This window comes from Prionailurus viverrinus, chromosome B2 (genome assembly GCF_022837055.1).
Source record: "Prionailurus viverrinus isolate Anna chromosome B2, UM_Priviv_1.0, whole genome shotgun sequence".
NCBI lineage: Eukaryota > Metazoa > Chordata > Mammalia > Carnivora > Felidae > Prionailurus > Prionailurus viverrinus.
Genome location: NC_062565.1, coordinates 80,675,532 through 80,690,201, shown reverse-complemented (window position 1 = coordinate 80,690,201; position 14,670 = coordinate 80,675,532). Strand labels below are relative to the sequence as shown.

General features: G+C 38.6%; 1 protein-coding gene across 1 annotated transcript in view; it reads left to right on the top strand.

Annotated features, from left to right (window-relative positions):
- Positions 1–14,670, top strand: part of MDN1 (midasin AAA ATPase 1) — a 173,047-nt gene that overhangs the window by 79,230 nt on the left and 79,147 nt on the right. The window contains exons 34-43 of the mRNA XM_047857750.1: positions 1,027–1,245; positions 1,958–2,155; positions 3,532–3,740; positions 4,427–4,549; positions 6,239–6,436; positions 7,716–7,823; positions 8,173–8,361; positions 12,585–12,674; positions 12,780–13,043; positions 13,334–13,595. Of these exons, the coding sequence (XP_047713706.1) occupies positions 1,027–1,245; positions 1,958–2,155; positions 3,532–3,740; positions 4,427–4,549; positions 6,239–6,436; positions 7,716–7,823; positions 8,173–8,361; positions 12,585–12,674; positions 12,780–13,043; positions 13,334–13,595 (1,860 nt within the window). The remainder of the gene's footprint in view (positions 1–1,026; positions 1,246–1,957; positions 2,156–3,531; positions 3,741–4,426; positions 4,550–6,238; positions 6,437–7,715; positions 7,824–8,172; positions 8,362–12,584; positions 12,675–12,779; positions 13,044–13,333; positions 13,596–14,670) is intronic.

Here is a 14,670-nt window from a genome sequence, read left to right as displayed (position 1 = left end):
TTTTTTCTGTAGTTAGTTTTTTTCTAAGTAATTCGCAGTGTAGCCTTGAAGCCTATTGCTGAATGGTCTACTTTATATTATAGCAGTGCTGATTCCTCCTCATCATATTTTCTTTTTTTAAAATACATTTTTGGTATTCCTACTTATTAGATAAATGTTTACTGTTGGCTTCAGAAGTTCCATAAAGTGCCTGACTAAATTTAATTGGCTTGGCTTTGCTCTGCCTTTTTTTTTTTTTTTTTTTTTTGACAGAGCCCTCATGAGAGAGAGAGAGAGAGAGAGAGAGAGAGAGAGAGAGAGAGAGAATATCTTAAGCAGGCTTCATGCCCAGCACAGAGCCTGACATGGGGCTTGAACTCAGGAAATCGTGAGATCATGAGCTAAAATGAAGAGTAGGACACTTAATCAACTGAGCCACCCGGGCACCACAAATTGTCTTTGCTTTAAATCTACATTACTTAAGAAGCATTTTATTTCCAAATATTTTACAATATGAAATTGTGATAATTAGAATAGTCCTTTAACTTAAGTCATGGAACAAAATTTATGAATCCTTTAATTTGCTGAATTCTGAGGGATGCATCAATTTAATAAAAGAAAAAGCCTGAACTAAATGCCACTGAAAATGTGGCATCCCCATTCCAGTGAATCAGTTTAAAATACAATAAAATTTATGTATTTTCTAAAATCATTGTGTCTTAACTTAAAAATTGTATCTGAACGGGAACCAAATGCATACTTTCTTTGAGTAGTTTTCAGGGCTCCATCTTAGGCTGTAATTCTCAAGGTGATTTTTCTTTTTTGGTAGGTATGGTATGCTATTCATGAACCCCTTGGGAATGTAGTAAAGCTATGGACCCCCTCTCCTTAGAAAAAGCAGTAATGTACATTCACAAAAATTTGCATATAATCTCATGAAGCACAGACCTCTTTTAGGCCTTTTCTGGGCCCTCCATTACAAACCCCTATTTTGTAGTGTTTTATTACAACCAGTTCCAAATTGCTTTTTACTTCCTTGTGTCTTAGGGGCTGACATAGCTGAGGTGATGCTGGATTTCATTGAATGGCTGACCCACCAGGAATTTGGCCGAAGGTGTGTGGTCAGTATCAGAGATATCCTGTCCTGGGTTAACTTCATGAACACAATGGGGGAGGAAGCTGCTTTGAAACGGCCAGAGACCATCTCCACTGTGACATCTTTTGTCCATGCTGCATGCCTGGTGTACATAGATGGAATAGGTTCAGGTATGTTGTCTGTTAGCTGGTGTGGGGACAAGGAGGTTAGGGTAGTGGGGAGTAAGAAATGGAATAAGCCCAAATCTCTGACCTCTGACCCAGATACTTTGTAAAATCACTTAACTCTAGCATTTCCAGGAGCCAGAATAGATTTTCTTTTCTTTCTACTCTTTTTGAGAGGTGGTTGATGTAAAAGATAGGCTGAAGCTTCACATTGATTATAGTCCAGGGTAACTGGTAAATGTGAAGTGATTATGAAGAAAAAGAAGACTGTTGGAAATGTCCTTGCTCCTAAAGGACTGAGGACTGGGTAATTCTTAACATGAATAGTCATTTATAGTGAATGGGCCTGAATCCTTTAGTTTTTTTTAAGTGTACTACAATTTTTTAAATTTCACAAAGTTCTGTTTTTTCAAGAGTAAAGATTAGAGATATAAACCAAAATGATCATTAGTACCACATTAATTACTCCTTCCTCCAGACTGACTTATCATGGAGTACATGGTGCTTTACTGAATAAGCTGCTGCTAATCTGTAAATTATTGGGATGGGAGGGGCAGACCTTTTGCCTTTGGACTGTTCACACTAGAAATCATATTTTGGGTATGCTTCAGCTAAGGTTTAATTTCCCCTGGAAACTGCCCAAGAGCTCCTGATGTGTACATATTTGGGAAGCTTGGTGTCATACTGTTGTTTGATGGTCTGATCCTCTCTATTTTAGGGGTAACTTCCTCAGGGTTTGGTACAGCTCTCTTGGCTCGCAAAGAATGTCTGAAATTCCTAATCAAGAAACTTTCCAAAATAGTGAGACTTACAGAGTGTCAGAAAAATGAATTGATGATTTATGACAGACTCAAGGCCAAAGAATTTACTGGAATAGATAACCTTTGGGGAATTCATCCATTTTTTATACCAAGGGGTAAGAATGATTTTAAATAAATGAAGGTTCTCTTCTTGTAGATCATGGGTACTTCACTTTTGTTGTGACTTTTAGTGTATCCTACTTCTGATTATTTTCAAACTAGTTATCTGAATTAGAATCTGACTTGGCATAACCAATCATAATTGCATGAACGATTAAAAATACGTAACTGGCACATAAAAATAGGGGAAAGTATAGTTTTTAATCTATGAATAAAATGTCTTATAAAATGCATTTGTTTTTTATTTGGTTCTTAAAACAAGAGCTTTCCTATAGTGATAATTCAGCCCAGGGTGTATCATCATGAGGATGACCCTCATCACTGCTTACAAAAACAGTTTTGTGAACTGTTGAGGACTTGGCTCACTCATCTTCCTCTCCCTGGCACCTGACATGAGCAATCCCAGGCATTCATAAAATGTCTGTTGATGGAGTGAATGGATGAATGAATGAATAAGATTGTTGCTTATCTAGCAGGGTCATCTGTTTCTTGTCCCTTCCTCCCTCCCTACATCAATAATTGTTGAGTGTCTGAAATGCATAGAGTGGCAGTTACTGGGGGTTCATTGGTGAACAAAATCAGCCCAGGTACCTGACCGAATGGAATATAGCCCTTTTCTCTCTCCCTCTTCAGTACTACTCTTCATCCCTGGTGGTGCATCAATGATTTAAGTTCCCTAAGTCACTGTCATAGTATTTAATTTTGTCATGTAGGAGCTATATGTTAGTGGCATGGGACTGAAGTGGTCCTTGCTTCTGCTTCCATAGCTGAGGTGTAATAGATGTTTTCCTAGCCCTCCAAATTGGTATATGAAAAGTTTATTCCAGGAGACATAGTAGTACAGATGTTAAGCCCTATAAAACTGTTATTAGCCTGCATTATAGTTACATTATGGGTTAAAGATGCATCCTGAATTGTCTTGTTGACCTAAAAACATTGGATGAAATTGCCTATATGGAACCATGTGGCCGATACACCTAGCATACACTTGATTTTTAGGAAGATACCAATTTATAAAGGTAAATCGTACAAGTACTTGAAGTAATTCCAGGTGTAGGTTGTGAAAGGAAAAGTGTGCTTGCAGTAAGACCTATGTATGTATGCATAGACCTAAGTACATGCATAGGTGTAAGAGCTGGAGAGATCTGAGTAGTAGGCACAGTTGAAGAACGTGTGCTGCTGGCTATTGCTTTAAAGCAGTTGATGAATCTAAAAGTGGTGAAGTGTTGAAATAGGGTTGAGCATTTTCACCACAGATGGTACTTCACTGACTGAAAGTCTGCTTGGTAGGTTCTTAAAAATCTTGGCTTGACATGTATATATGATTTGCTGATATTCATCTTCTATGTGGCTTTTCTTTTCTCTACTTAAGGACCTGTCCTTCACAGGAATAATATTGCTGACTATGCACTCAGTGCAGGCACCACTGCTATGAATGCCCAGAGGCTCTTAAGAGCTACAAAATTGAATAAACCCATTCTCCTGGAGGGCTCTCCTGGTGTGGGCAAGACAAGTTTGGTGACAGCATTAGCAAAGGCTTCAGGCAACATCCTTGTTCGAATCAACTTGTCAGAACAGACGGTAAGCTTAGTCATTCTACAGCTGATGAGGATGAGTGTAGGGAGTAATGTTTGTATCTGTTTATAGAGTTTCTTATTCAGAAATAGTTAGGACATTTTCAGTACCTCAGATATTTCATGGTGGTAAAGACCACACCAACATGACCTTCAAATTAAGTCTGCTTTTAGGTTTGTTAATAGCTGATATCTGTAATCTTGTTCCCCTCTAGATGCTTTATTCTAGTTGTCTTTTGAGAGATAGTTATCCAATTCAGTATATGTTATAACCTTGTTTTTTGTCATTTCTAAAAGGGAAAAATTAGTAGAAATAAAATGGCCTTTAAACAGTCTTAGGAAATAATGGGACAAGAGGTGACAAATGAGACTCCCTGGACGTTGTTATTGGTCTTTGTTTTGTTTTTTGTCTTTAAAGCTCACTAATTAATTTCCAAGTATAGCCACAGTTGAGAACTGCTGATATAGAGCTCCAACTCCAATCGATTGATACTTGCAGTATTGTGACAAAAAGGTTTTTGAGGGCATGTCTGGGCTCCTGGTACAGAGTGCTAGGTTGATTAGTTCTGTTGTGGTGGGTATAAAAAGGAAAAGTAGCATAAGGCTCAAGAATTTATCAGGTTAGACTTAAGGACTTGGGATCTAGTAAATTTTTTAATGTAATGTTTTCCTCCTTTCTACCCCCTCTTAAAGGACATCACAGACCTGTTTGGAGCAGATCTACCTGTTGAAGGTGGCAAGGGAGGAGAGTTTGCCTGGCGGGATGGCCCTTTGCTGGCGGCTCTGAAGGCAGGCCATTGGGTTGTGTTGGATGAGGTGAGAGGTTTGTTGTTCCAAGGATAGGGTCACAATGGGAAGAGTAGTCATACTTTTCTTGTTTCTAGGGCATATCTCAGTGGGTTGTCATGCTTTTTTGCTAGTAAAGACAGATTCTCTAATGAAGAAAAATCCTTCATGGTCTCTTTTAAGAATGAGAAAAGTCACTTATCACAAAGCACATATAGAGGCCCCTGTGTATACAAGCTACAAACCCCAGCTTTTGTAAGCCAGCTACTAGAGAAAAACTATCTCTTAAGTTGTCTTTTTTTTTTTTTTTTTTTTGGTAATGTTTATTTTTGAGACAGTGAGCAAGAGTGAGTGAGGAAGGGGCAGAGAGAGACAGGAGACAGAATTGGAAGTAGGCTCAGAGCTGTCAGTACAGAGCCTGACTCGGGGCTCAAACTTATGAACCATGAGATCTTGACCTGAGCCAAAGTTGGACCCTTAACTGAGACATACAAAAAAATGGTGAGAAAACGGTCAGTGGTACATGTGTATGTTAGATAAATGAATGAGTAGAAGAATGGAGCCCCTCATGATACCTGTGATAAATGCTGGATCTTAGTGACCAACAGGCACTGGAGATAGAGAAAAGTGATGCACAAAAATAAAAAATTTAAGGCTGTGGGCCAGTGTGTCTGGTCACAAGATTCCTTTGGAATCTGAAGCTGGAGGGCAGACTGTGGTATTTCTTTTCAGCTGAGCTGCTTCATCATGGAGGAGATATTAAGGAGAAGGAGCTGTCATGTGGACCACCCACCCACCTCAGTTTTTAGAAGAAGATGTCTGATAGTATTAAATTCTTTAGCCAGAAAAGAAAAAATGCCTAGTTTTAAAGCTTAAGGCTTGAGACCATTTTCCTACTGGGTGGAAATGCATCTAGGTACCCAAGGCGTTCTTGACTGCAGTCCCATTTAAGAGCAGCTTTTAGAACTTGACCTGTTTGGGAATATTCAGTGGAATTTGTGCTTTTGAGTGCTTCTATAAACATGATACTTTAAATTCTGGTATAATATAGTCTGGGTTTTTTGGGTCCATTTGCATTTTATTGATTTCACATTTTCCCAGTTGAATTTGTCCATGTTACCTAAAAACGATCACACTTCACATCCCTGAGCTCTGAAGTCAGCATCTGAAAACCTCCATTCAGCTATTTTCATTTTTGGCACAGAAACTCCTTGTATTTGTTCTTGTTCACAAAACTCTTAGTGAAAGTTAATTATGTCTATCTATTAATGTGGTTTATATCATGACTTTGAAGCCCATTTGGAGATTTCAGTCAGTATTTGTTCTGGGAAAGATACTTTTTTAATTATGTAGAGAGCTGTCTTCATCTTTAAAGATCTCAGAGTGCAAAAGTGAGATCTGTGTGTTGGCATGGTTTTTTTGTAAGCTATGATTTACGGGGTGGGTCCATATAGGTGAATACAGTGGATACAGTGTAATTTTAGAGAAGACTTTAACTGCTTTTTTAAAAATTCAGTCTGAGTATTCAATTTACTTAAGTTACTGTCAATTTATATCCTTCAGATGTCTCTACCACATATATATGAAATAATAAGATGAATATACTTGGCTTCCTCCTCCTGAAGATAACACTTACTCTACTTTTGTGCCTATTATTCCTCTGCTTTTTGTTATAGTTATACAGTGTATGTAATAAATGTGTGCACTTTCTTCAAATAGCTCAACCTGGCTTCTCAGTCTGTATTGGAAGGACTCAATGCTTGTTTTGACCACCGAGGAGAAATTTATGTTCCTGAGTTAGGAATGAGCTTTCAAGTACAGCATGAAAAGACGAAGATTTTTGGGTGTCAGAATCCCTTTAGACAAGGAGGTGGGAGGAAGGGCTTGCCAAGATCTTTCCTTAACAGATTCACTCAGGTAAGATTTGCTGTTGCCATGGAGACCAAAGGTGGAGTGTTGGGGGTGATAAGACTGCTGGCACGTAGCTATTAGGATGCTCATTATAAGAATGAGAGAGCTTCAGTTTAATGATGTATTTCTCAATTCCATGTCTTTATATGACAAATACTAATGCATCCAGTTCCCATCATCACTTCCCTCCTGCTGTGAGTCCCTTTGTTTTAAGTCCTAGAGGACCTGATGTGTTATCAGTTAGTGGAGAGTAAGGTCACCATTCCTCTAAGATTTCTATTACTGTGCTCAGGATAAAGGCCAGTATTTGACCTTTCTAGGTATCTGTGTGATGTATGAAAACATCGAAGTTTTAAAATTTTTTTTTTTAATATTTATTTATTTTTGAGAGACAGAGACAGTGCGAGCGGGGGAGGGACAGAGAGAGGGAAGACACAGAATCCGAAACAGGATCTAGGCTCTGAACTGTCAGTGCAGGGCCCAGTATGGGGCTCAAACCCTTAAACCGTGAGGTCACTCATGACCTGAGCCAAAGTCAGAAGCTTAACTGACTGACCCACCCAGGTACCCCAAAACATTGAGATTTTTTAATGGTGAAAATAATGCATTGTAGTTAAAGAAAAGGGAAAAATAAAATCCAGTATTCTCCATATAAGGGTCAATCATTATTAACATTTGGTGTCTTTTCTTACTGCCTTTATTCTCATTTACAGAGATAGGAGTTGTGTGTATGTATGATTACTTGTTTTAACATTTATTTGCCAAATTTTGACTAGTCTAGAGGTTTGGAAATGGCCCTAGATGTTAGCTTTCTTTAATGTCCTTTTCTGTTGACAAGTAAGGATTAGAGTATCTTTTCAGAATAATTTATTATGAAAAATATCAAATATATTGAAAAGTTGAAGGGATTTTGAAGTAACTGCTCATATGCCCTATCATCTAGAGTTCTGAGGGCATTATTACATAATGATAGGGAATTAAAAAAAAAAACAAATATACTTAAAAAATATACTTTGAAAAAGTGGTATGTTATCTTTTTTTCTTTAATTCAGTAGAGTGGAGCTAACAACACTACCAACACCTCTGTGTAAAATGTTTAAAATATTTTATGTGATTCTGTATGTTAAAATGCAAAAAAAGATTTCTGTAACTGAATTTTTATATATAAAGTGAGGTTTGATACCTTGGTGTTAAATAAAAACTTTGCATCATAGGTGGTAGTCATTTTTGGTGTTTGGTGAAGAGATGCTATAGCCTTTCTTCTTGTTATTTTTGGATTCTATAGGTCTTTGTGGATCCCCTTACAGTAGTTGACATGGAATTCATTGCCAGTACTCTGTTTCCAGCCATTGACAAAAATATTGTTAAGAAGATGGTTGCTTTCAACAACCAAGTAAGTACCTACTTGTATTAACTGTTCTTTGTTTTGATGGCTGTAATTGAACTATCATTTCATCGTGGGACACTATCACATTTACCAGTGTTTTTAAAAATAAAGCACATTGAATTGTCCCAGTTTCTAGTGGAATAAACTAATCATCTGAGGATTATAGTAATTCAGATCTATTTTGTATATCAGGTTAATGCTCAGAGAATATTTCTGGTTTAGATGTCTTGGTTGGGTGAAGGAGACATTTGTATCAAACCTGCTAATTTCTGTTTCAGATTATGCATGCATTATAGTACTTAATACAGTGCCTACCAGTGGGACATGTTTCCCAATAATAGTGTTTTCTTTTTAGATTGATCACGAAGTGACTGTTGAAAAGAAATGGGGGCAAAAAGGAGGACCCTGGGAATTCAACCTTCGGGACCTTTTCCGCTGGTGTCAGTTGATGCTAGTTGACCAGTCCCCCGGGTGTTATGATCCTGGTCAGCATGTGTTTTTGGTCTATGGTGAAAGAATGAGAACCAAGGAAGACAAGGAAAAGGTGAGTTTCATATTATTCTTTGGGTTTCTTTCCATCTGAAAGTTGATTTCTTCCTAAGAGAAAGGGCATACTCACTCATAACATTCAACACGGTAAAGCTACTTAGAATTAATTAATTAATTAATTTTTAAATGTTTATTTTTGAGAGAGAGAGAGAGAGAGAGAGAGAGAGAGTGCATGCAAGCAGGGGAAGGGCAGAGAGAGAGGGAGACACAGAATCTGAAACAGGCCCCAGGCTCTGAGCTGTCAGCACAGAGCCCGACGTGGGGCTCGAATTCATGAACTGTGAGATCATGACCTGGGCTGAAGTCGGCCGCTTAACTCACTGAGCCACCCAGGCACCCCAAAGCTGCTTAGAATTTAAAAGTTAAACAGACTAAATGTTCATTGACCTCAAAGTCTCAAAGTGCACCTTTCTAAGTTGCTCCGTGATGTATTAGTTTGCTTTTGAGTACACAATTTGCTTATCCATCTGAATTCCAAATATTGCAAACCTTGTTAAAGCAATATTGCCCTCCAGTAATAAAGAACTAGGTCCTTGAGGGGTGGGGGAGAGGGGAAAGTGGGTGATGGGCATTGAGGAGGGCACTTGTTGGGATGAGCACTGGGTGTTGTATGGAAGCCAATTTGACAATAAATTAAAAAAAAAGAATTAGGTCTTCATCTTTCTAGGCATAAAGGAGAGAAACAGGAGGAGATAGGTGATACTCAAGTAGAGAAGGAGGGTTTTCTGTTTTTAAATAAACTTTGAATTACAAAGTATTTTATCTAGAAAATATAATTAGATCTATAAGAGGGTATTCTGTATCTCGTCGGCAATAAAAATATCCCTTCGTAAATGGAGTAACACTAGAATTCCTAGCCTAATAAACTAATAATGTGTTCATTTTGCCTTGTGGTATTTAAAGTCCGATCTCACAAGATACTCATAATAGCTGCAGGTAGGAGGCACTATCATGACCTCTGAATAGTGAGGATCCAATGCTCTTAGTCATGGGGTATCACCTATAGTAAATAGTAGAGCCAGCACTTCTACATCGCAATTGTAGCTAAATGTTAACTCATTCATTATGTGCAAGTGGCTTTTGGTCAGTATATTAAGACAAAATATTCACCCAGTATTTTTTTATTTTTATTTTTTTACAACTCTGTTATATATAATTTATATACTATTAGCTGGTATTTTATTTTCTTCATTCATTAACTAAATTATAGTATATCTGTTGTGGCCAGACACTGGCCAGTTTTTGGATAATTGATGTTATTCAGATAGTATGTTACTGTAGAGTGTGGAAGATTTCCATCACTTCTCTAATTCAGTTATTGTAATTCACACACCTGAAAAAGTGAAAAATAATAATAGGAGAAAGACTTGTAAAAGCTGGAAGAATTTGAGTAAATTGAGTCTGACTTTATAAAACTAAACCAACTACATTGTGAAAGCATTTTTAATTTTAATTTTGGTAGACTGTCAGGGAGATGAGATTATATTCTGCCTTGGAGGGAAATATAAGCTCAGAAATCACCTGGACCCAGGAATATGTGACAGGAGCACTTTCTCCTATGCTGCTTTTTGACTCGTAGTCAATGTTTGGTACTGATAATGATTTTATCTTTACAGTTTTTTCCTAATGTTTCTGAAACTCTTTTATTAATTTATTTAGTTGAGGTATAATTGACATATAACATGAGTTTCAGGTGTACAACACAATGATTCAGTATTTGGGTGCATTGTGAAATGATGACTACAATAAGGCTAGGTAACATCTGTCACCTTACACAGCTACAAAAGGCTTTATTTATCTACTTATTTATTTATTATTTATTTACTGATATTTTTAAGAGAGAGAGTATGCATGCATGTGCACTAGCAGGGGAGGGGCAAAGGGAGAAGGAGTAAGAGAATCTTAAGCAGGCTTCAAGCCCAGTGCTAAGCCTGGCAGTGAGATCATGACCTGAGCTGAAATCAAGAGTTGGACACTACTTAACCGACTGAGCCACCCAGGCGCCCCAAGACTTTTTCTCTTTTGATGACAACTTTTTAAATCTGTTCCCTTAGCAGTTTTCAAATACATAGTATGGTATTATTATTTAAAATTTTTTTACTAGTTTTTAAAGTTTATTATTATTTTTTTTTTATTTTTTTTTTTTAACGTTTATTTATTTTTGAGACAGAGAGAGACAGAGCATGAACGGGGGAGGGGCAGAGAGAGGGACACACAAAATCTGAAACAGGCTCCAGGCTCTGAACCATCAGCCCAGAGCCCGACGCGGGGCTCGAACTCACGGACCGCGAGATCGTGACCTGGTTGAAGTCGGACGCCTAACCGACTGCGCCACCCAGGCGCCCCTAAAGTTTATTATTTTTAAGAGAGAGAGAGAGAGCGAGAGCGAGCGAGCAGGGGAGAAGCAAAGAGAGAGTGAGAGAAAAAATGCCAAGCATGCTCCGTGTAGTCAGTGCAGAGCCTGATGCGGGGCTTGAACCCACTAACCATGAGATCATGACCTGAGCTAAAATCAAGAGTCAGATGTTTGACTGAGCCACCCAAGTGCCCCTATGTTTATTTATTTTTTATTTATTTTTGAGAGAGAGTGAGCATGAGGGGGGCGTGGGGGACGCAGAGAGAGAGGGAGACACAGAATCTGAAGCAGGCTGTAAGGCTCTGAGCTGTTAGCACAGAGCCCAATGAGGGCTCGAACTCATGAGCAGTGAGATCATGACCTGAGCCGAAGTTGGATGCTTAACCAACTGAGCTACCTAGGTACTCCATGTAATACAGTATTATATTAACTATAGTCACTATACTGTACATTCTATTTCTATGACTTATTTTATAATAATTGTTATTTTTATTTTCTGACTTTAGTCCAGTGTATGATGATTAATATGAGTATTGCTGCTTTGTTAGAAGCATGCAGCTTTTTATACATATTTTGGGTGGCTGGAATTTTTCCTGCTGCTCTGGGCTAAATTAGTGTATTTTATACACCCATATCTTTCCCTCCTGCCCCAACTCCTCTTTAGAAGAAACCCAGCAAAGGGACACATGAGTGGCTCAGTTAAGCGTCCGACTTCAGCTCAGGTCATGATCTTGTGGTTCGTGAGTTTGAGCCCCTCTTGGGGCTCTGTGCTGACAGCTCAGAGCCTGGAGCCTGCTTCAGATTCTGTGTCTCCCTCTCTCCCTACCCCTCCCCCATTTGCACTCTGTGTGTGTGTGTGTCTCTCTCTCTCTCTCTCTCTCTCTCTCTTTCTCTCTCTCAAAGATAAACATTAAAAAAAAAATTTAAAAAAGAAGAAACCCAGCAAATAAGGTTAATGGAAAGTTTTCTAATCATATTTCTGGTAAGGGAGGGATAAATGAATGTAAATAATCAGAGAGATAACTTTGAGTGTCATTCTATGTAAATATTTATAAACCTAAAATGGTGTTTTGGGATGAAACTGGCTTCCAAGATTTTTTTTTTTTTTTAATATTTCTTTATTTTTGAGAGAGAGAGACAGAATGTGAGCCAGGAGAGAGGCAGAGAGGGAGACAGAATCTGAAGCAGGCTCCATGCTCTGAGCTGTCAGCACAGAGCCCGCTGCTGAGCTCGAACCCACAAACCATGAGATCATGACCTGAGCCAGAGTCGGGTGCTTAAATGACTGAGCCACCCAGACGCCCTGTCACTTCAAGATTTAAAAACAATTACCATGAGCAAATCCTGTTACTCTCATGAATCCCATTATCCATATCTGTAAAGCAGAAATGATACCTATTTTGCAAGGGTATGAGGATCAGAAATAACCTGTTGAAAGCACCCACTATAATAGTACATTAGTAGAGGCTTAAGAAATGGTCATTTTTCTTCATAATCTTCAGACTGTTATTCTCTTCTACTTCTTTTTAGGTGGTATCTTGAATGATGAAAGCAGATTCATTTTTCATCTGTAGATTTGCAATAGTGTCCATGGCTTTAATTTATGGGGCATTCTCACGGGAATCCCAAATAGTTTGAGGTTAGGTGACTACTCTTTGTTTGAGTTCCAGTTTACTTTCATTTCAAGATTTAAATAAATGTTATCTATCCTTTTTATAAGAGAAAAATCAAAATGATAGGAAAATTGTGACTAGTCTTCACTCAGTTTTATGACCTCTGTTGCTGTTCATGTCTTCTAGAAGGTTTGGCTCAGAATTTGGTGAAATCATTTGTGTTTTGACTGTATTATCATCTTCATTTAGGTCATTGCTGTATTCAAGAATGTGTTTAGTTCAAATTCCAGCCCATACATGGGAACCAGACTATTTCACATCACTCCCTATGATGTTCAGGTGAGGCAAGCAGGATAATCCTCTATTCTTTTACAATTTTCTATGATTTCCTCTGCTCCCACTACTAGGCACACTTGTAAAACCTCACTGGCATGTGTTTTTCAGCTGGGCTACTCAGTCCTCTCCCGTGGCAGTTACGCTCCTCTCCTGTCTCGCCATCCACTGTCACTCCTGCACCAATCATTACAGTCTCTGGAGTCAGTTATGAAGTGTGTGCAGATGAGCTGGATGGTCATCCTTGTGGGGCCAGCCTCTGTGGGCAAGACCAGCCTGGTGCAGCTCCTGGCACACCTTACTGGTCACACGTTAAAGATCATGGCTATGAACAGTGCAATGGACACTACGGAGCTTCTAGGTGGATTTGAGCAGGTAAATGGTCTGCCTTCACATTTTCAGGCAAAACATCTGTAATGCCATGGTCTGATTGATGGTCTTTTGTGTTGGTGAGTACCAATAGGATTATTCTTTTTTTAAGTAATCTCTGTACCCAATGTGGGACTCGAACTCATGACCCCAAGATCCAGAGTCACATGCTCTACCAACAGAGCCAGCCAAGCATCCCCTACCCCAACCCCCCGGCCACTTTTTTTAATTTAAAGGAGTGTTCATTTGACTCTGGCCAGTGGCTATGATGAGTTTTTGTGCTCTGGAAATTGCAGGTTGATCTTATACGGCCATGGAGGCATCTGCTAGAAAAGGTGGAAGGCACTGTAAGGGCACTTTTAAGAGACAGCCTCCTTATCAGTGCTGACGACGCAGAAGTAGTGCTGCGAGCCTGGAGTCATTTCCTTCTGACTTACAAACCCAAGTGTCTTGGAGATGGTGGTAAAGGTATCACGATGGAGATTGTCAACAAGCTGGAAGCAGTATTATTGCTTATGCAGAGACTCAACAATAAAATCAACTCCTACTCCAAGGCAGGTATGTGTGTTTGGATGTGTATCAGATACATAGTATTGTGCGTATAGTGTCCATATATAGGTAGTAATACATTTGTAATGTAATGTCTGCAATTTTTAAATTAATGTAATAGTTATTAACAAAACTTGAAAATCTTTGTTTTAGAAAGTTAAATGAAGATGATGTAAAATAATTCAGAATTGATGATCCTAAGCAAAGCAAAAGTAACAAAGAAATTGGTTAGTGAGTTTGATAGTTTATATTGTATGTGATCAGCTATAATGGTAAATCATTTGCATCTAAAGCTGGTTGTATTTTTCTTGGCTTGAAAACTAAGTAATTAAGAAATTGAGAATTTTATTTTTTATTTTATTTTATTTTATTTTATTTTATTTTATTTTATTTTATTTTATTTTATGTTTTTATTTTATTTTATTTTATGTTTTTATTTTTGAGAGAAAGAGAAAGAATAAGCGGGAGAGGGGCAGAGAGCAAGGGAGACACAGAATCCAAAGCAGGCTCCGGGCTCTGAACTGTCAGCACAAAGCCTGACGCGGGCCTCGAATTCATAAACCATGAGGTCATGACCTGAGCTGAGTCGGATGCTCAACTAGCTGAGCCACCCAGGCGCTCCTGAGAATTATTTTATTTTATTTTTAAAATAAAATTTATTTTGTTTTATTTTACTTTTTATCTTTAAAAAATATTTATTGGGGCGCCTGGGTGGCTCAGTCGGTTAAGCATCCGACTTCGGCTCAGGTCATGATCTCGCAGTCCGTGAGTTCGAGCCCCGCATCAGGCTCTGTGCTGACAGCTCAGAGCCTGGAGCCTGTTTCAAATTCTGTGTCTCCCTCTCTCTGACCCTCCCCCATTCATGCTGTCTCTCCCTGTCTCAAAAATAAATAAACGTTAAAAAAAATATATATTTATTTACTTTGAAAGAGAGAGAGAGTGGGCATGCACATATACACACGCTTGAGTCTGTCAAGGGGAGGAGCAGAGAGAGAAGGAGAGAGGCAATCCCAAGCAGGCTCCTCAATGTCAGCATGGAGTTTGATTTAGGGCTTGATCCCATGACCCTGGGGTCATGACCTGA